Source organism: Geotrypetes seraphini, chromosome 1 (assembly GCF_902459505.1).
Source record: "Geotrypetes seraphini chromosome 1, aGeoSer1.1, whole genome shotgun sequence".
Taxonomy (NCBI): Eukaryota; Metazoa; Chordata; class Amphibia; order Gymnophiona; family Dermophiidae; genus Geotrypetes; species Geotrypetes seraphini.
In genome coordinates, this window is record NC_047084.1 from 198,471,250 (window position 1) to 198,492,359 (window position 21,110).

The 21,110-nt window shown below is 41.8% G+C and overlaps 1 protein-coding gene across 1 annotated transcript in view; it reads left to right on the forward strand.

Moving 5' to 3' along the window:
- Positions 1–21,110, forward strand: part of LOC117366873 (plasma kallikrein-like) — a 96,370-nt gene that overhangs the window by 18,851 nt on the left and 56,409 nt on the right. The window contains exons 3-4 of the mRNA XM_033958846.1: positions 10,048–10,154; positions 18,341–18,500. Of these exons, the coding sequence (XP_033814737.1) occupies positions 10,048–10,154; positions 18,341–18,500 (267 nt within the window). The remainder of the gene's footprint in view (positions 1–10,047; positions 10,155–18,340; positions 18,501–21,110) is intronic.

Genomic DNA, 21,110 nt, shown 5'->3' on the forward strand with positions numbered 1-21,110 from the left:
TCCTAGTTTCAGTGCTAACATAGCGCCCGCATGTAGGAACCCGCAGGACATGTGCTAGGACTCCATTCTCTAATCAAACATAGGCACACGTAACATTTAGGCATCCATGCAGCGGCGTACATGGGTGAGAGGCGCCCGGGGTGGTGGTGCTCCTCCCCTGCCCTCTTCTCATCCCTCACCCCCATTCGCTCCTTCCCCTCTCCCTCCTTCCGTGCGTGTGTCCCTCCCCTTCCCTCGTACCTCTTTAACGTTCACGGCGTAAGCAGCGACCTGCAACCTGCTGCTCATGCCAGCGTCGGCTCTTCTTCTGAAGCCATTTCCTAGGCGCAGGTCTAGGGAGTGACATCAGAGGAACAGCCAACGCTGGCACGAGCAGCAGGTTGGGGTCGCTGCTCACGCCGTGAATGTTGAAGATGTACAAGGGAATGGAAGGGGCTTGCGCACGGTAGTGGGGCAGGGAAGGAGTGTGTGTGGGGGGAGGCGTAGAGAGGACAAGTGACGGTGCCCGGGGTGGACTGCCCCCTCTGCCTCCCCCCAGTGGCGTATCAAGGGGGGAGGGGCAGGGGTGGCCGGGTACATGCTCCAAGGGGTGCACAGCCGGCCGGATCCAGAACCTCCCGCGCTGCTCCAAACGGCACCTCAGCGCGGCTGCTATACTTTGAGCAGAGTCGGCAGCCGCGATGAAGTGAATGAAGGTCCCGCGATGACTGCGCCGTCTACCGCCTCTGTTCCAGAAAAGGTAAGTGACGTCGGAGAGGGGAGGGTGGACTGGCAGCCGCAGTCATCGTGGGATCTTGCCACAACTAACTGTGTCTGTCGACCCAGCCTCCTCTGACGTCACTTACCTCTTCCATCTGGAGCAGAAGCAGTCATTGCGGGACCTCTGGGATGGAGAAAGAAATGAGCATAGTAGGGTGGTGAAAGGAGGTCAGGGTGGCATGGAAGGGTGTGGAGGGTGAGAAAGGAGGGTCAGGGTGGTATGGAATCATGGTGAAGGGTGAGAAAGGGGGTTAGGGTGGTATGGAAGGGTGTGGAGGGTGACAAAGGGGGGTCAGGGTGGAATGGAATCATGGTGAAGGGTGAGAAAGGGGGTCAGGGTGGTATGGAAACATGGTGAAGGGTGAGAAAGGGTGGTATGGAAGAATGTGGGGGGTGACAAGGGGTGTCAGGGTGATATGGAATCATGGTGAAGGGTGACAAAGGGCGGTCAGATGGTATGGAATCATGGTGAAGGGTGAGAAAGGGGGTCAGGGTGGTATGGAAACGTGGTGGAGGGAGAGAAAGGGACAGATGCTGATGGAATTGCGGGGAACATAAGAACATAAGAATTGCCACTGTCCATCATGACCAGCAGTCCGCTCACGCGGCGGCCTTCTAGTCTAAGACCAGCACCCTAACTGAGACTAGCCCCACCAGCGCACGTTCTTGTTCAGCAGAAACTTGTCTAACTTTGTCTTGAATCCTTGGAGGGTGTTTCCACCTATAACAGCCTCTGGAAGAGCGTTCCAGCTTTCTACCACTCTCTGGGTGAAGAAGACATAAGGGGAAAGAGACATAAGGGGGAAGGATACTGCATGGAATTGGGTTGGAGGGAGAGTATGGGGGCAGATGCTGATGGAAGTGGGGGGAAGGGAGAGGAGAGAGTGAAATGCCAGACCATGGTGTAGGAGAGGGAAGGGAAGAAGAGGAGAGGAGAGATGCCAGACCATTGGAGGAGGGAAGGGAGGAAGATGGATGCCAGACTAATGGGGGTGAAGGGAGAAATGGAAGGGGGATGCATAAAGTTTCTAGAACGGGAATAGAAAGAGAGAAGATGCCATATAGAAGGGGCAGAGAGAGGGTAGACAGTGGATGAAAGGAAGAGAGTGACAAAAAAATGAGGAAAGCAGAAACCAGAGAAGACAAGGTAGAAGAAAAATTATATTTATTTATTTATTTTTTTGCTTTAGGCAAGATGCATTGCTGTTTCTGTGGTGTTGCATTGTATGCAGAGTCCAGCTTCTTGGTGCTTCAGTTTAACCTTTGTCTATGTATTTTTATTCTATCTCCCCATTTACAAAACTGTAGAGCGTTTTTTAGCATTGGCATCTGAGCTGTTATCACCGTGGCTAAAAACCACACTACAGTTTTATAAAAGGGGGAAGAGTTAGTTTGTGATTTTCTGTGTTCTGTGTGTTCGAAAAGACATGGGTTTCTGTTGGGATTGACTGTGTAGGATTGATCTATACTAGTCTGGCTTGTTTAGTTTTACAATGGGTTTATTGATGTACTGCTCACTGCAGTATGTAAGATGCTGCCTTTTCCTAGATATTCATGTGTGACGTGTGGATTGTTACTAAAAATCATGTTTTTCATACAGATGGGGGGTGTCAAAAAATGATGGGCCCTGGGTGTCACATATGCTAGGTACACCACTGCCTCCCCCTTACTATGCCACTGCCCCCATACTTATATCAACCATAAAACAGGTATAAGAGTGAGTGGCAAACTATGGTAGGTCAAAGACATGCAAGTCATAAGAACATAAGAATTGCCACTGCTGGGTCAGACCAGTGGCCCATCGTGCCCAGCAGTCCGCTCACGTGGCGGCCCCCGGGTCAAAAACCAGTGCTCTAAATGAGTCCAGCCTCACCTGCTCACATTCCAGTTTAGCAGGAACTTGTCCAACTTTGTCTTGAATCCCTGGAGGGTGTTTTCTCCTATAACAAACTCTGGAAGAGCGTTCCAGTTTTCTACCACTCTCTGGGTGAAGAAGAACTTTCTTATGTTTGTACGGAATCTATTCTCTTTCAACTTTAGAAAATGCCCTCTCGTTCTCCCTACCTTGGAGAGGGTGAGCAATCTGTCTTTATCTGCTAAGTCTATTCCCTTCAGTATCTTGAATGTTTCGATCATGTCCCCTCTCAGTCTCCTCTTTTCAAGGGAGACGTCCTGCATATTTTCCCCCTTTTGCAAACATGTACTATGTTCGAGCGTAAGGAAGTGGATTTTGTAGACTAAAGCTTAGGTGGCATATATGCACATAAGTATGCACATCTGTGAATATACAATGGGTACATAAATGTTAGCATTCAGTTTATACAACTATCCTTCCCCTTTTCTGCCCAGATGAATATAGACGCCTTTTTGTTAATATTTAAGCCCTGCAGTGATTTATTTTTTTTTTTAACACCAGTTGCTTTTTTAAAATATTTGGGGTCTAGTATTTAGCCACCAGCGGTCAGTTTCAAGTTTAATAAAAGTTTGATTTTATCACATTATCAAAAAAATCTCAAACCGATGTACAAAATTAGAAATAAAGAGTATATGACAAAACAATCTGCTTATATGGACAAAAGACTTAACAATAGACAAATGGTTTATAAGATGGAACATTAGGATAGTGGGGAAAACTACAATAAGTAAGGAAAAGAAACATAAAGGACAATATCAATAGGATAGGTCAAAACAAAAATTATTGGTCAGCAACTTTTAAGGCACTGACAAACTAGTACTGCCCAATTCATGAAAAAAAATTTGATTCGATTCAGCCTATTGAATCAGTTTTTTTTCGATTCGATTCAATTTTTCTGCCCAATTGGGTGTTTTTATAAAACATCTTGGTGGGGTTATTTTATAGCCTCTTCACCCACTTTGCCTTCTTCTAACCACATTGGCGCTGTGGTGTAAACAAAATAAACAAACAAAAAGACTTTTCCTCTCTCTGTTAAATCCTAGCTCACGTTTGCAGTCTAACAAAAGCTCTGGCAGGATACACTTTTCAAATCTGACATATTGTAATCACAAAACACAAAATAAAATTATTTTTTCTACCTTTTGTTGTATGGTCAATATTCAAATCTTGTTGGTCCCAGGCTTTGGTTGTCTTCTGATAACTTGCTTGCCAAGGTCTCCTTCTTTTCTTCTTTCTCCGTGCTAACCATCAATTTTCTATCTCTGTCCTCCCCTTCCGTTTCCCTTCCCTCCCCTGGAGGTCTGGCATCTTTCCTTTTTTTCATCTCCATCCACAGATCCACCTTTTCTCAACTATCCTTTCATCCAGCATCTCTCGCTCCTTCCCCACCACCCTAGGGTCCACCATCTCTTCATTTCTGTTCCCAACTATCCTCCAATCCAGTATCTCTATCCCCCTCTCCACACCATCCCTTGTGTCTTCTCTCCCCTTCTGTTCCTTCCCTCCATAAATCCCATTATCCACCATCTCTCTCCCACTCCTCTATTTTTAGAGCCATTATTTCTTCCCTCCAAAGTCCGACATATGCACGTCTCTTTGAATCCCCCTCTTCCTTCCCTCCCTCCGTGTACTTCTACACCAGGGCCGCCCTCCCCTGAAGGTCTGTCCCCCCTGAAGGGCACCCCACCCCTGAAGGCCTGTCCCCCCGAAGGACTGCACCTCTCCCCCGAAGGTCTGTCCCCCCCCCGAAGGCCTACACACCACCCCTGAAGGCCTGCACCCTCCCTGAAGGCCTGTCCCCCCCTTGAAGGCCTGCACCCCCCCTGAAGGCCTGTGCCCCTACTGAAGGACTGCTCCCCCCGGAAGGCCTGTGTGTTCCTCTCTGGCCTCCCGCGCCTCCCTTTACCTGATTGCAGCAGAAAGCAGCCTGCAGAAAGGATTGCGGGTACTTTAGCGATCCTTGCAGGTTGCCATAGGCCTCCGGAGTTGTCGTCCCTAGGCGATTAACAATAACAAATAGACATATTATAGCATATAAGCGGCAAATATTGATGCAGAAGGGATAGGAGCTTTAGACAACTTTATTCTGCGTGGATCAATAATCAATAATGAAACACTCTGTTAAGAAAGCCAATACTACTCTTAACAGAACCCTTTTGAAGAAAAATCCCTTTTGAGTAAAATCGTTGCCTGAAGAGTAAAAAAATTGGTATTGGGGATAGATCAAACCTAAACTTCCCTTGGAAACATAAATGACAAGATTTCAACTTTCATACTTTAGAGACGCAAGAAAGATCATTAGAGAAAGATAGCATGCTTAGCAAGTTTCAAGGTCAGTGCAGAAGAGGAAAACCAGTAATAGTTGATATAGTAACAACACCTATGATGCCATTTTATCAATTTTTTCAGACTGAAGAAGGAGCCCAGTTAAGTTCAACTATCCAGAGGGCCACCATGAGTTGACACTCCTTCAACAGCACTCAACAGCAATAGGCCCAATATTCAGAAAATTCTGAATACTTAAATTTATGTTCCTAAGGTAGCTTCCTAATTAATGTGTGTCCTATTTTCAGCCAGATCTAGGAGCATACTTTTTAAGGTCAAAATTCATCTTAATTTATGAGCTTAATAGGCTCATAAATTGATGCCTGATATTCATTTGCCTAGATTTATGAAACTAGTACTGAAAATCAGGGGAAGGGAAAGGGATTGGGACTTGTATACCACCTTTTGTAGTTTTACAACCACACTCAAAGCAGTTTACATTCAGATACTTCAAGCATTTTTCCCTGTCGGTCTCAGTGGGCTCATAATCTATCTAGCGTACCTGGGGCAGTGGAGGATTAAGTGACTGGTCTAGGGTCACAAGGAGCAGCGCAGGGTTTGAACCTAAAACCTCAGGGTGCTGAGGCTGTAGCTCTAACCACTATGCCAATCAATGCTAAACTCCTAAATTATTTTCCCTACTCTGAGTCTGCCCTTCTTTTCACCTACATTTTATGTTCCTAAATTTAAGAATTTAGTGGAATCTTGAGTAAAAATTTATGCACACAGCCCTAGTAAATTTTAGCGGCTTTCTTCACCATGTCATACATGTTGAGGATCTTGGGCTAGTTGGCTATCCTTCTTCCCCATGTCTTCTTTTCCCGTGGCTCCTTTGTTCAGTGCATGGTCCTTCTCATCGGCGGATACCTTTTGTGTTAGATGGAGTGAGGGCGGAAGGGGGGAGTCGCTGACATGGAGTTCGCCACTTCAAACTCCATGCCTCCGCATGCGCAGTAGAAGGAGCCAGAAAACCGCCGCACGCAAAATGCCACAGGCTCCTTCTACTGCACATGCGGAGACACAGAGCTACGGATCATGGATGCAGGGATCACAGAGTTTGAAGTGCACATGCGCGCTAAGGGTTTTATTACGATTGATATGTTGGTGATTCTAAGGTCCATGTGATGGCATGCATAGGTGTGATATTGTATGAAATATGAATGACTGGTGTTATGTGAGGCATGAATGAGTGAATAAAGCTGTGAAGAGGTGATCTGTGATTAATAGAAGCTGTGAAGCGTGAGTAGGTGAATATAATTGTAAAAAGATGAGCTATGATTGATAGGCCTAAGCCAAAGGGTCTGATATTAGAAAAAAAGTGTCTGATATTAGAAAAGAGCGACCAAGATGGTAAAGGGGATGGAACTCCTCTCGTATGAGGAAAGACTAAAATGGTTAGGGCTCTTCAGCTCATAAGAACATAAGAACTGCCATCACCGGATCAGTCCCATGGTCCATCGAGTCCAGCGATCCGCACACGCGGAGGCCCAGTCAGGTGCACACCTGATGTAGTTATAGTCACCCATATCCCTCTATGCCTCTCGTAAGGAGATGGCATCTAATTTGCTTTTGAATCCTAGAACGGTGGATTCGGTAATAACCTCCGCTGGGAGAGCATTCCAGGTGTCCACTACTTGCTGCGTGAAGCAGAACTTCCTGACATTTGTCCTGGTCTTGTCCCCCCTCAGCTTCAGTCCATGTCCTCTTGTCCTGCTCTATTTTGTCGATGCCAGCTCAGTAAAGAGATGGCTGAGGGGAGATATGATTGAAGTCTACAAAATCCTGAGTAGAGTAGAACGGGTACAAGTGGACCGCTTTTTCACTCCATCAAAAATTACATAGACTAGGGGGGCACTCGATGAAGTTACAGGGAAATAATTTTAAAACCAATTGGAAGAAAATTTTTTTCACTCGGAGAATAGTTAAGCTCTGGAACGCATTGCCAGAGGATGTGGTAAGAGCGGATAGCATAGCTGGTTTTAAGAAAGGTTTGGACAAGTTCCTGGAGGAAAAGTCCATAGTCTGTTATTGAGAAAGACACAGGGAAAGTCACTGCTTACCCTGTATCGGTAGCATGGAATATTGCTACACCTTGGATTGGTGTCAGGTCAAAACCGCGGAAGACAAAGGCGCGCGCCAAAGAAAATAACTGTTTTTAGGGGCTCCGACGGGGGTGTGTGTGGGGGAACCCCCCCACTTTACTTTATACAGATCGTGCCGTGTTGTGGGGGCGTTGTGGGAGGTTTGAGGGGTTGTAACCCCCCACATTTTACTGAAAACTTCACTTTTTCCCTAAAAACAGGGAAAAAGTTAAGTTTACAGTATAATGAGGGGGGTTACAACCCCCCAAACCACCCACAACGCCGGCGCGATCTGTATTAAGTAAAGTGGGGGGGGGCTTCCCAAAAAAAAACCCCATCGGAGCCCCTAAAAACTGTCATTTTCTTCGGCGCACGCCTCCGTCTTGCGTTCAGTTGTCGGCGCGCGCCTTTGTCTTCCGCGGTTTTGTCTATGAACCCCTTGGATTGGCCACCATGAGAACAGGCCACTGGGCTTGATGGATCATTGGTCTGACCCAGTAAGGCTATTCTTATGTTCTTAAGTGCTCTGGCAGGACACAATGAATAGATTCTCATCTGGAACGAACAAGCTTAGCCAGAAGGAAGGCGATGCAAAAAGAGAATTACATAGAAGAGGAAGAAGAAATACGTACCTTGCTAGTTCTTGGGTTGAAAGTATGTGGAAAAACTAAACAGTCCAAATGTACTACAAGAGGAAATTAAAATAATATACTTAATAAAAGACAGAGGACATCAGAATACATGAGATACGTAGAAACACTGAGCAATCCAAATATACTGCACTCCAGACAATACTTAAGTGAAGGCAAAAACCACCCATACCTATAGCGCTTAATGTAAATGTTTTAATTGGTTTTAAGTGGCACAATAATTGGTCACACCATTAAAAACCAATTACATAAAAAAAAAATTAGGCACCCTTAGGTGGCATCTGGGAGCAGTGCCTAGGTCCATGGCACCTGGCAGCACTTAGTGATGCCAAAGCTTGGAAGTGGGCATGGACCTCAGCATTACTGGTTGTGATTCGGCAAGGACTCTAGGCACTGGAAATATAGGCCTGTAAAACCCTGGCCTACATTTCTGGTGCCTAGGGTCCTTGGTGGCCATGATTCTGTAAGCGGTGTCTGCCCGTGATTGACACGCGCCAGGCACCACTTACAGAATCAGCCCCTTACTGCCTACAAAATAAATGGAGGTAGAGGCTCACACAGCCTTGTTTGCTGCCTTACATTAAAGTAGAAAGCTATACGGATAGGGACCAAAATTCAGCCCGCCTAAGTCCTGCAGTCGGCGGTGAGCCCGGATATTCAATGCCAGGCTCTTTCCAGTGACTACAAAGAAAAATGGGGAGACCCAATGATCCACAGTGAAAACAATTCACCGATGAAAACAAAAACTGTGGATACAGATGTTCAGGAGATAATTTATTAAACAATGACATATAAAACCATGAAAATTCAATTAAAAAAGTACAATGATTAAAAAAAAAAATAAAAAATAAAAATACAGTGGTAAAAATCCAACCGGACCCTACACGGTATGTGTTTCGGTGAACACGCCTTCCTCAGGGGTCCAATGGTTTGCAAACTTACATATAAAGAATTGGACTGAAAACAGTCTATTGTCTTTAAACATGTGAACAAAGAATATCGCAGACAAAAATGCTGCGGTGTTCTTTGCTCACATGTTTCAGTCCAATTCTTTATATGTGAGTTTGCAAACCATTGGACCCCTGAGGAAGGCATGTTCACCGAAACACAGACCGTGTAGGGTCCGGTTGGATTTTTATCACTGTAATTTTTTTTTTCCATTGAACTTTTTAAATCGAATTTTCATGGTTTTATATGTCAGTGTTTAATAAATTATCTCCAGAACATCTGAATCCACAGTTTTTGCTTTCATCGGTGGATTGTTTCCAGTGACTGGCATTTTTATATGCGTTTTTAAAATTTTTTGAACGGCTATAACTTAACTGGTTAAGTTTGTTTATTTTAGTATTTATACACCGCTTATAGCCTAAGCAGTTTACATTCAGGTACTTAAGTATTTTTCCCTACCTTTCCCAGTGGGCTCACAATCTGGTTGACCAGTTAAATTATAACGGGCAAAGATAGAACTGCTATTTAGGCGGTTGATTTGCCCACAAAACTTAGCCAGTCAGCACTGAGTGTTGCTTGTTATCGTGCGATATAGCCGATTAACATTTAGCTGCTAACCATGAATATTCAGCAGAGTTAACCGGTTATCTCATGCTGAATATTTGCAATTAGCCAGTTAAATGCTGGGGGGGGGGGAAGGTGTTAGTGATTAAGGGCCCAATATTCAGACAGCGACGATCAGTATTTAGTTGACTGCTGCTGCTGGCACTAGATCTGGAAATTCAATGTCTGGCTATGTCTTGGCACTGGCATTGAATTTCTGGGTCTGTGGAGCCCGGTAGCACATAATCAGTTAAGTGTAATATTGAGCACTTATCAGTGGGCTTCGGGGCAGTTACCACAGCGGCAGCCACTAACGCGGCTTTGTAAAAGAAGGGTGTAAGATAGGACCTACCTTTATGTGGTTCTATTTATGTGGTTAACCTGGCCAGTTAAGTTCTGAATATCAGCACTTAACCAGCCAAGAGCTGACTCTGCCCCCCAAACAGCCGGATTTGAGATCAGCATTAACCGTTTATTTTTAGCAATGCTAGCCATTTAAATGCTGCTGAAAATGACCGGTTAGCCCTGAACACACAGTTTAACTGTCCAGTAGCCATTTCTGACTGGTTAAATCACATTCAATATCATCCCCTAAATATCAACTAGGAGGAATGACCATGCTAAAAATACATTGATAGAGGGTTCTTATAATTATAGCAGCTGCAGCTAAATGTATAAACATTTTTCAATTATTGTTCCATTTTCAATTTTTCAATTATTGTTCCAAAAAATAATAACTGACTAATATTGACTCTCTTTCTTATAGATTTGCTTGTTTTCTCAAAGATAGTAAAAAAGGAATACTGCCAAATGTGACCTTGAAAGGTGCAGTTTCTGGATATTCTTTAAAACAATGCAACCCTAAATCAAATGGTAAGATATTGGCTTTTATTTTAGAAAGCATTTCTACTTAGTGCCATTTGTATTTATAAATCACATATACATGAAAATGGTAATTCAGAAAGCTGCATTTTCCTTTGGAGAGCCATATGATGCAAAGGTTTCAAGCATGGTTAGGTGGGCCAAAATCTACATATGTACTCCCCATCTTAAATAGGGAATGCACATCTAATTTTTAAAATTTCCCCTGGTGGCTTTTGAACTAACTGAAAGACATGCATTGCTTTCAAAAAGTGCTCATTTAACCTAGGGTATAATTTTCCGTAATCCCCTGTTTTTTATTTATCTCTCCAAAATTTAGAAAAAAATTTCCAATTTCCATAGTTAATTTGTGGCACTTATATGTCTAGGTTTGTAAACTGGACTCACCATGATGGTCATTTTATAAATAATAGATAACCTCATTTGCAACAATTCACCTAAACTGAAAAAAATGTTATCATAAAACTGTTGACATACCCAAACCAAAAAGAGAAAATTTAAGTATTGAGGGACATGCACCACAGTATGATATACCCCTGCGGTATCTTGAATAATTTGCTCAGGAGTGAGAGTAACATGAGCCCACTCTTACATCATATTACTCTCTATTGGCAGGTATGGTCTAAAAATGATGCTTCTTCAATTAGGGGAACAATTATGTATTGGAAAAGTTCATCAAAAATTAATCAACCGTGGGTCAAAAAATTATGACCTGAACAAGTCCACCATGGTACAAGTGCAAAATCATGAAGAACCCCCCCCCCCCCCCAATCATACAAAAAGCAAAATTAATTTCACAAGCAGTTAACTGAGTACCCTTTTTCAATGCTCCCTCAGGGGTAGAAAATGCTTCCGTGGCTTCCCAAATGTGATCACAATGGTGACGACTTCTAGAACTTTCATTTTCATAAAATGTGACCACATGCACATATAAATGCCATCTTATAAGGATGGTGTGTACTTTTATAGTAGGGGTGTACATGGGTGAAGTATGGATGGTGTGTGGGTAGAACATATATGTACGTACATAATCTGCTCCAGAAAATATGTAAATGTCTGTACCTACAATGCAGTTTTGATTTTGGCTGCATTAATTGGTATTTTATAAAGACAGGCATTTGAGTTTATAAAATTGGCCTATAGGACTAAATTCTATAAATGTCATTAAAAGTTATACCAAAAAAACTCTACTGAGAATTTCACAATCCAAATCGTGAAATTGTAAACAAAAATAGAACTCAATATTTAATCAATAATATTATGTCTCATTGAATGTGTCCGAGAACAATCTCTGTCTATGATCAATAGTCATCACACGCCAGCCGAATAGCTGTTCAACTAGTATAAACAATGATGTAGAGGGAAGCAAGATGGCCGCGATGCAGTGAGGACACTAGCAATTCATTCTCCTGCCAGAATTGTTTCATATCTCCATTTACCGAGATTTTTATCTCGATGCCTAAAAGAAAGGGAAGAGCTGCTGCTACTGCCCAACAACCTGAACTTACCCTGCGAAGGCAGGAGATGATCGATAGCTTCCTTACATCTTCCCTCTGAGGTAAACCGGCTTTGCTGAGTCAAAGGGAGGTCTCGACATTCGGGAGCGAGGTGTCGCTTAGCCCAGCAGGACCAGTCCCTCCCCAGCAGCCACAAGAAAGGGAAACTATGGCGGCTCAGAAGGGACAGGATGCACTTTCCCTTGCTGAGCTGGAGGGCTTTCCGGCGTCCCTGGATTCTCAGCCAGCAGAAATGATCGTTGAGAGGGCAAAGCTGGCTCCAGCAGTAGGAGGACAGATTCCAGCAATTCCCCTGCTGGAAAGGCCAGCAGAGTTCATATTGGAGTCTATCTGGAAGGCATTAGACTCGTTATACAAACTGTGTGCAGGAACTCTACCTCTGGTCAAAGAACAGGAAAAAAGAATTGAGTCTCTTCAGGAAGGAATGAAGACTCAGGGGGTAAGAATAGATTGGACCAACAGGTTCAAGGGATACAAAAGACTCAAGTTACCTTAATGCAAGATAGATTATTGTTAGTGAGGAAAGTTGAAAATATGGAAAATTACACTAAAATGTTAAATTTGAGAATATTTAACTTTCCTAAAGAACTAGCAATGTCTCCTAGAGATTTATTGTATAAATTTCTTAAGGAATCATTTAAATACCCGGAGTCTGGACTTCCACCTTTACACAGAATATATTACCTTCCAGTATCTAAGAAGGTCTCTCAACCTGAGGTCTCACCTGATCCAGCGAGTTTAATGGACTTAACAAGAATATTAGAAACCACAGAGAATGAAGCCATCTCATACTCTACACTTCTGGTGACTTTTGTCTTTCAACAACACAAAGAGGCACTTCTTAGGCTATTTTTTAGGCTTAAAGAAGTGACCTTTATGGACTCTAAGATCTCCATGTTCCCAGATGTTTCAAAGTTAACTCAGACCAGAAGGAAAGAGTTCCTACAATTGAGACATTCCGTACTGTCGTTGGGAGCTAAATTTCAGCTTAGATATCCCTGTAAATGTTTGATCCTTTTGGATCAATATTCGTATATTTTTTTTGACCCCTCTCAGTTATGGTTTTTCCTAGAGGGGGAAGGAGTGATTCCTTCCAGTTCCTCCACGGGGACGTAGTCCTTAAAATATTGTAGAAGATGTAACACTGCACTATTGATATTATTTTTATGTTACCTTTGATATCTATCAGATCCCATGATGGAATATGAATTGCTTCTCCTATAATGTAGGCTTTATTAGAGAGACTGATAATCTCATATTGAGTTTTACTTTATCTTTTGTTTGTTTGTTTCCTGTTTAACTTGTGTGTAAGTCTCTCTTCTTTCTTTATAAATATATTGGAATTTGTATATTTATAATTGAATAAATAAAAAAAAGCCAGCAATGATGTAATCATTGGTCTTCCTCCACCCCCATTATTCAATATAAATTGTGCAAAATATAGATGTGCGCTTAAAATTTCTCAACAGTATAAATCATCAAAAGACACTTATCTTATAATTGTTGAAGCATTGATCATATATGCTGATTCTGATGGGCCCGTTTTGCCAACTTCTTCATCAGAGAATCAGACCAACACATGCAAACTGAACACATCAGGCTGTGATCTTCTATTCAATTCACACCTTTAGAGTAAACCAGGGGTCAAACAGCCTATAGAGACTTGAGATTCAACCATGCTGCAACGTTTATCCAATAAAGTAACATTTACATAAGAACATAAGAAATGCCTCTACTGGGTCAGACCAGAGATTCATCACGCCCTGCAGTCCGTTCACGCGGTGGCCCATCAGATCCAGGACCTGTACAGTAATTCTCTGTTTATACCCTTCAATCCCCTTTTCCTTCAGGAAATCATCTAATCCCTTCTTGAAACCCAATAGCTTACTTTGTCCTATCACACCCTCTGGAAGCGCATTCCAGGTGTCCACCACCCTTTGGGTGAAGAAGAACTTCCTAGCATTGGTTCTGAATCTGTCCCCTCTTAATTTTTCCGAATGCCCTCTTGTTCTTGTAGTTTTCGAGAGTTCGAAGAATCTGTCCTTCATGATCTTGTACGTTTCTATCATGTCCCCTCTAAGCCTCCGCTTCTTCAGGGAAAGGAGCCCCAGTTTCTCTAATCTTTCAGCATATGAAAGGTTTTCCATACCTTTCATCAATCGCGCACTCTTTTCTGAACCCTCTCGAGTATCGCCATATCCTTCTTAAGGTACGGCGACCAATACTGGACGCAGTACTCCAGATGCGGGCGCACCATTGCCCGATATAATGACAGGATAACATCCTTCGTTCTGGTTATAATACCTTTCTTGATAATACTTAGCATTCTGTTCACCTTCTTTGAGGCCACTGCCCGACGGCTTCATCGTCTTATACACCAGTACCCCTAAGTCCTTCTCTAGGCTACTTTCACCCATTACCAGTCCTCCCATCGTATAGCTGTACATCGGGTTTCTGTTTCCTATATGCAAGACTTTACATTTCTCTACATTAAAGTTCATCTGCTATTTATTCGCCCACTCTCCCAATTTGTTCAGGTCCCTTTGTAAATCTTCATAGTCCTCCTTAGTCCTAACCCCACTAAAAAGTTTTGTGTCATCTGCGAATTTTATAACCTCGTACTTCATCCCTGTTTCTAAGTCATTAATAAATACATTGAACAGCAGCGGTCCAAGTACCGACCCCTGTGGAACACCACTCTCCAGTCTGACCCTTCTCCAGTCTGAGTAGTGGTCCTTCACTCCTACCCGCCAACCAATTTTTGATCCATTTATGTACATCTCCTTCCACCCCATGGTTCTTCAGTTTCTGTAGTAGGCGTTCATGAAGTACCTTGTCGAAGGCTTTTTGGAAATCCAAGTATACAATGTCTATGGGGGCCCCCTTCATCCATTTGTTTATTAATTCCTTTGAAGAAGTGCAATAAGTTTGTTAGGCACGATCTTCCCTTGCAGAAGCCATGTTGGCTTGTTTTCATCAGTTTATTTCTTTCTAGATGCTCTTCGATGCTGTCTTTTATCAGCGCTTCCACCATCTTCCCTGGGACCAATGTCAGACTTACCGGTCTGTAGATCCATGGATCACCTCTCGATCCTTTTTTTAAAATGGGTGTAATATTTGCTATCTTCCAATCCTCCGGGATCACCCCTGTTTTCAGGGATAGATTGCAAACCTGCTGTAGTGATTCCGCTATTTCTTCTTTTAGTTCTTTCAAAACCCCTAGGGTGGATTCCGTCCGGGCCCGGAGATTTGTCAGTTTTTAATCTATCTATCTGCTTGAGTACGTCTTCGAGGATTACCTCTATGGATGTTAATTTTTCTGCTTGACCTCCTTTGAAGATTTTTTCAGGTTCCGGCACGTTGTATGTGTCCTCTCTTGTAAATACTGACGAAAAGAACATGTTTAGTCTATCCGCCACTTCTTTTTCCTCCTTCACCACTCCCTTCCTATCTCCTTCATCCAGTGGTCCCACCTCCTCCCTTGCCGGCTGCTTCCCTTTAACATATCTGAAGAACAGTTTGAAATTTCATGCTTCCCTGGCTAGCTTCTCTTCGCATTCTCTTTTTTGCTCTTCTAACCACTCGGTAACATTCTTTTTGATGCTTCCTGTGCTCTTTCCAGTTCTCCCTGGTTTTGTCCTTTTTCCACAACCGGAATGATTTTTTTCTTATCTCCTATCGCTTTCTTCACTTCTTTAGTTATCCACGCCGGGTCTTTTGTTCGGTTCTTTTTGCATCCTTTTCTAAATCTGGGGATATATAGGTTTTGTGCTTCGTTCACCGTGTCCTTGAATAAGGACTAGGCTTGCTCCACTGTCTGCGATTTCTTTGAGTTGTTCTTAAGTTTCTTTCTTACCATTACACTCATCTCTTCGTAGTTTCCTTTCTTGAAGTTAAAAGTTGTCGTTGTGGTTCTCTTCCCCTTCGATATTCCTACTTCAACTTTGAACTGGATCATATTGTGATTGCTGGTTACCAACTGCCTCACTACTTCCACTTCCTTTGCAGGTCCTCTTAGCCCATTGAAGATTAGGTCCAGAGTGGCATTTCCTCTCGTCGGTTCTCTGACAAGCTGCTCCATGAAGCAGTCCTCATAGCCTCCAGGAATCCAGTTTCCCTAGCGCATTTTGAGTTTCCAAGACTCCAGTCTATCCCTGGATAGTTGAAGACTCCCATAACAATGGTGTTACCGTTTTTGCATTCCCGCCTCATCTCGGCTTCCATTTCTTCATTGTTTACTTCAGTTTGCCCAGGTGAACGACAGTAAAGGCCCATCTTTATCTCAGGCCCATTTCTTCCTGGTATTTTAATCAATAGTGATTCCAATTTGTTGGTCGTCGCTGCTGTGTCCACTCTGGTCGAGTCTATGTTATCCTTTATATATAGGGCTATTCCTCCTCATTTCTGATCTGACCTGTCTTTGCGATAGAGTTTGTACCCCGGTAGTACTGTGTCCCATTTGTTTTCTTCATTCCACCATGTTTCAGAGACCCCAATAATGTCTAGGTTCTCTTTTTTGGCCATGACTTCTAATTCTCCCATTTTGTTCCCTAGGCTCCTTGCATTAGTATATATGCAATTTAAGTCCTGGTATTTTCTTGTCTTCATTTTCTTTTCCTGTGCTACGTTTTTCTTACCATCCTCTTCTTGTCCTGTCAACTCTTGTTTTTTGCCCATTTTGTCTTCCCCCTGTTCTACATTCTTCTTATCATCCACTTGTTCCATCAACTCTCGTTTTTTGCCCGTTGTGTCTTCCCAGCATTTTTCCCACTCAGTATCTTCTCTGGATACCTTCTTCCGAATTGTCAACACCTAGTCAACTGTCGGCTTTCCCCTTTTCTTAGTTTAAAGCTTGCTCTATTCCTTTCCTGACGTTGTTTGCTAGAAGTCTGGTTCCTACCTTGCTCAGGTGTAGTCCATCTCTCCTGAAGAGCTTGTTCTTGCCCCAAAACATTGTCCAGTTTCTCACGAAGTGGAACCCCTCTTTCTCACACCATCTCCTCATCCATGCATTTATTGATTGTAGTTCCATCTGCCTCTTCACATCTGCCCTCGGTACTGGTAGGATCTCTGAAAACGCTATCTTCCGAGTCCTCATCTTCAACTTCCTTCCCAGAGTCTTGAATTGTTCGATCAGTGTGTTCCTGCTGTAGTCTCTCCTGCTGATATCATTTGTCCCAATGTGGATCATCACTGCAGTCTTTTCCGTCTCTGCTCCTTCTAGGATCCTTTCAATTTTGTTGACGATGTCTTTTGTTCTTGCTCATGGGAGGCAGGTCACTAACCAATCCTCTCTCCCTCCTGCTATGTGGCTATCCACTTGCCTTAGGATTCAGTCTCCCACTAGGATTGCAGACTTTCCCTTTTTCAGTTTCTGCTCCGGTCACACTTCTTGTGAGAAAACTTTATTCTGAGAAATAGCAGATCTTAACATCCCTTCCATCCTTTGATTAATATTCCACAAGTCTTTAAGGGTAACAGCTTGCTTTCTTCAGATACTGGGTCACTCAATGATGGATCTAACAAAATCATCATCCGAGGTATTTTAGTAAAAGTTAATTTTATTGATCTTTGTACGTCCTTCAGAGATCCAGTTTCTGACAGAGGACCTTCTAATAAGGTCCTCTTATCATAAGGCATAGAAGGAGGGGGAGGAATATGCTCCAGAGGGGACTCTGTAAGTGAAGAATCTTGATTTTGACTAAAATTCAAATTACCTACTGGTGCTAAATGATGGTCCATGGAGCCAACTGGGAATGGGGTGGATACTTTTGTTTTAGCCTTACATTTTCCCATTATCAAACTACTTAAATAAGATTAAGGAATACCTTTATCGTTATTCCTCCTCTTTCCAAGGGGCAGAGCGTGCTCCTCAGGGCATGCCTCTCTAGCCATGCCCTGTGGCCGTGCACCGCAGGAGTATGGGTCTCTTGCAGGGAACCATGAGACTCCCTATGATGTCACTGGGAGGTGGCCTCAGTTTGCTTGGCAGTATCGGCAACTTGGAGCAAGCTCAACAGACACCAAGATAGCTGGAAACTCGAGCTCAGAGTATGCGGCAAGGAAGCAATTTTTCCACCATTAGTTTTAAACAGAATATACATCCCTATTATTCATTTGCTCTAAGGCAGGTGTAATTGTATATTCGAAAAAACAGGTGCACATGCATACAAACAGGCACCAAGGTTGAGATCAAGCCGTAGTAAAGAATTCTAACAAATAGCATCACATGACCAAGACCATGAGCAGAACCCCAGTACTGAGAACCCTGAGAAGAGGATTTATATCAGAGCTCCTGGATATAGCTCTCATCTAATCAGTGAACCAGTTGTTGGAGATGCAGAAGATCCATCTCTAAATAACTGGAAACAAGGCTATAGAATTACAGCTTTTAAAAAAATGCATATTAGTCCTTGTAGTTCAAAAGTTAAAAAGGGCACAGAGCAATTGGGATTTTGGCATAACAGCAGATTGCTTAAATTTTGTGGACATTGGATCCACTAAATAAAAACTGTAGAATTCATTGCTTGATTTATACCATATGGAATTAGTTTATTGAATTCCCAAAATGAATTTTGCATATGCTACACAATTAATAGCTGTAGTAAAAATTATTTGACTAGAGAAACTTACATTTTATATCCTCCAATTATTTTCCAGCCTGCACCTTTGATATTTACACAGGATTGGATATGATTGGGACAAATTACAATGTTACCACAGAGGCCAATGTGGAGAAATGCCAGGATAGATGTACTAATGACTTATTCTGTCAATTTTTTACATTTGCTACAGATACATTTCACAGTGTAGCTCTCCGGTGAGTTATGTCTTCAATTTTTTTTTATTGCTGTTTGAAATGTACTGCACTATTCTAGAGTGAAGTTCAATAAATTTGCTCTGGGTTATGCATAACTACTCTCTATATAACTGAGAGGAAGGAGTGGCCTAGTGGTTAGAGTTACAGTCTTAGCACACTAAGATTGTGGATTTAAGTTCAGTGCTGCTCCATGTGACCCTTGAGCAAGTCACTTAACCCTCCATTGCTCCAGATAGGTAGATTGTGAGCCTAATAGGGAAAAATGCTTGAGTACCTGAATGTAAAAGCCGCTTAGACAACTTCTTTGATAGGAAGTATATAAATAATAAACTTGGAAACATCCAAGATCACTGCACATATAGCTATTGACACAAAAAGTGCCATTTGCATTACTTTTAAAGAATAATCATCTGCTTTAAATTAGGGAATAAGACAGCTTCAGAGAAATTATCATGCCATATTAGAAGTAAGGCATCAACAAATAACTTTGTCTTAAGCAATTTTTTAAAAGTGGAGTATTCTGCACATAATCTTATCTGACCAGATTGTTCCATAATGACATCCCAGCGATCGTAAACATTTTCATTCCAGTAGATACATAATTTATATTTGTAAATGATTGACATAATAATTTCATGCTACTAACTGATCGTAGAGCTTTATCAGTGCTATATATCTTCCAGAGACACTGGAACAAATATGGCACCATCTGGTGCAGAGTTTGATGCACCAGATATAATACTTTAAAATGAATCCTCTGTTCAATTGGTAACCAATGTAAACTTTTTAATACAGGAGTAATATGAGATGTTCCTGTTGCCCCACTAATCAATCTGGCTGCAGAATTCATCATAACTTGCAATGTTCTCAGCTTTACTTTAGCCAGTCCCAACAGCAGTGAATTACAATAATCTAACCTACTCAAGAATAGCAACTATACCACCGTTCTAAAGTCATATGTTGTTAGGAGAGGTTTCAATCTGTATAGTAGATGAAGCTGAGCATTGCCATTTTGAACCATATTCAGGACATTCAACCATATTCAATGACATATCTAGGCATACACCTATAATAATGATTTCTTAAAAATTTAGGCAAAACTACAGATGCTTTAATAACAACTCGGTGCTCGACATGTTTCAGCCAAAAATTTAAAATAACATAAACATACTTAAAACATTAGAACGAATGTAAACACATCATATAATATTGTCAATGATAAAAATGCTGATAATTAAATAGATGAAATGTATTTAAAACCAAAGTTTATACCTGTGTACATGAGGGTGAAAGACATGAAATTTTTGTAAAAAAAAATACATATGTAGGTGAAAGACATAAAATTATTGTCAATTAAATAAATAAAATATATAAAATACCTAAAATAAACCAAAGGGAATTGAAATTTGCACCATACATATAAAGCAAAATATCTAAAATAGACAGTTCACATATAGAGGGGCATAATTAAAATATAAGTCTGATTTGGGTGTTTGGCACTAGACGCCCAAAGTCAGCAGTGGGAAAATGCCCATTTTTGAAAAATTCATCTAGAATATTTTATTTTTCCGAAAATCATCTATTATAATGCCCAGGCTATTGATCGTCCGGACCACCAGTATGTCTATCTTTATACCACATTTTTGACCAAAATTTTGTCCAAGTCCCAAACGCCCAGAACTAGACCATTTGGACATGGGAGGGCCCAGACATGGCAACAGAGCAGTGGGGCACCTTACAGAGCACTGCTTTGAACTTCACAAAAAGATATGCCCCTTTCAGCTCCGGGTGCACAGTAGCATTCAGAGGCATAAAAAGTCCTGTGGCATGTCCAGAAAGTTGGTTTGATTATTGGCACTTGGACGACCTGTGGGTTTTTAGACGTGTTTAAGTTTTGATTATGAGCCCCATAGCTTTTACAAATTTATGAAAGACATCTATACGTTTTGTCAGAATATTGTTGTTGTGTATAAAGTTATATAAACTTTTGGCCAAAGCACAAGTAGATGTATCCTACTAAATATAAAAGAGAACTTTAAGCGATCTCAAGTCATTTTGAAGCTAAGTACCCTATAGTTATGAAGCTAAACACTTCCTAGGGTTTATTTTCAAAGAGAAATACTGTTATGAAATTAATGAAGACCAGTAAAAAATAAAAAATAAGACATGAAGACCAGTAAAAAATAAGATTAATAAAAAAATATATAAATGCTCAAAAAGAGAAAAATTGAGAAAAACTGAAACAAAGAGAACAAAAAAAGATCAATGATAGCTCACCGTGTGGTTATTAGCCTGAAATACACATCAGGCTTTTAGCTGTGAGCACTTGAGATCGCTTAAAGTTCTCTTTTATATTTAGTAGGATACATCTACTTGTGCTTTGGCCAAAAGTTTATGCAAGTTTAGTGTGAATCACAAAAATTTATAGGATTATTAGTGTATAAAGTTATCACAATGAAAAAAATAATCTGAACATATATATATATATTATTAGTCACTTAATCCCCCCATTGCCCCAGGTACATTAGATAGATTGTGAGCCCTCCGGGACAGACAGGGAAAAATGCTTGGGTACCTGAATAAATTCATGTAAACCGTTCTGAACTCCCC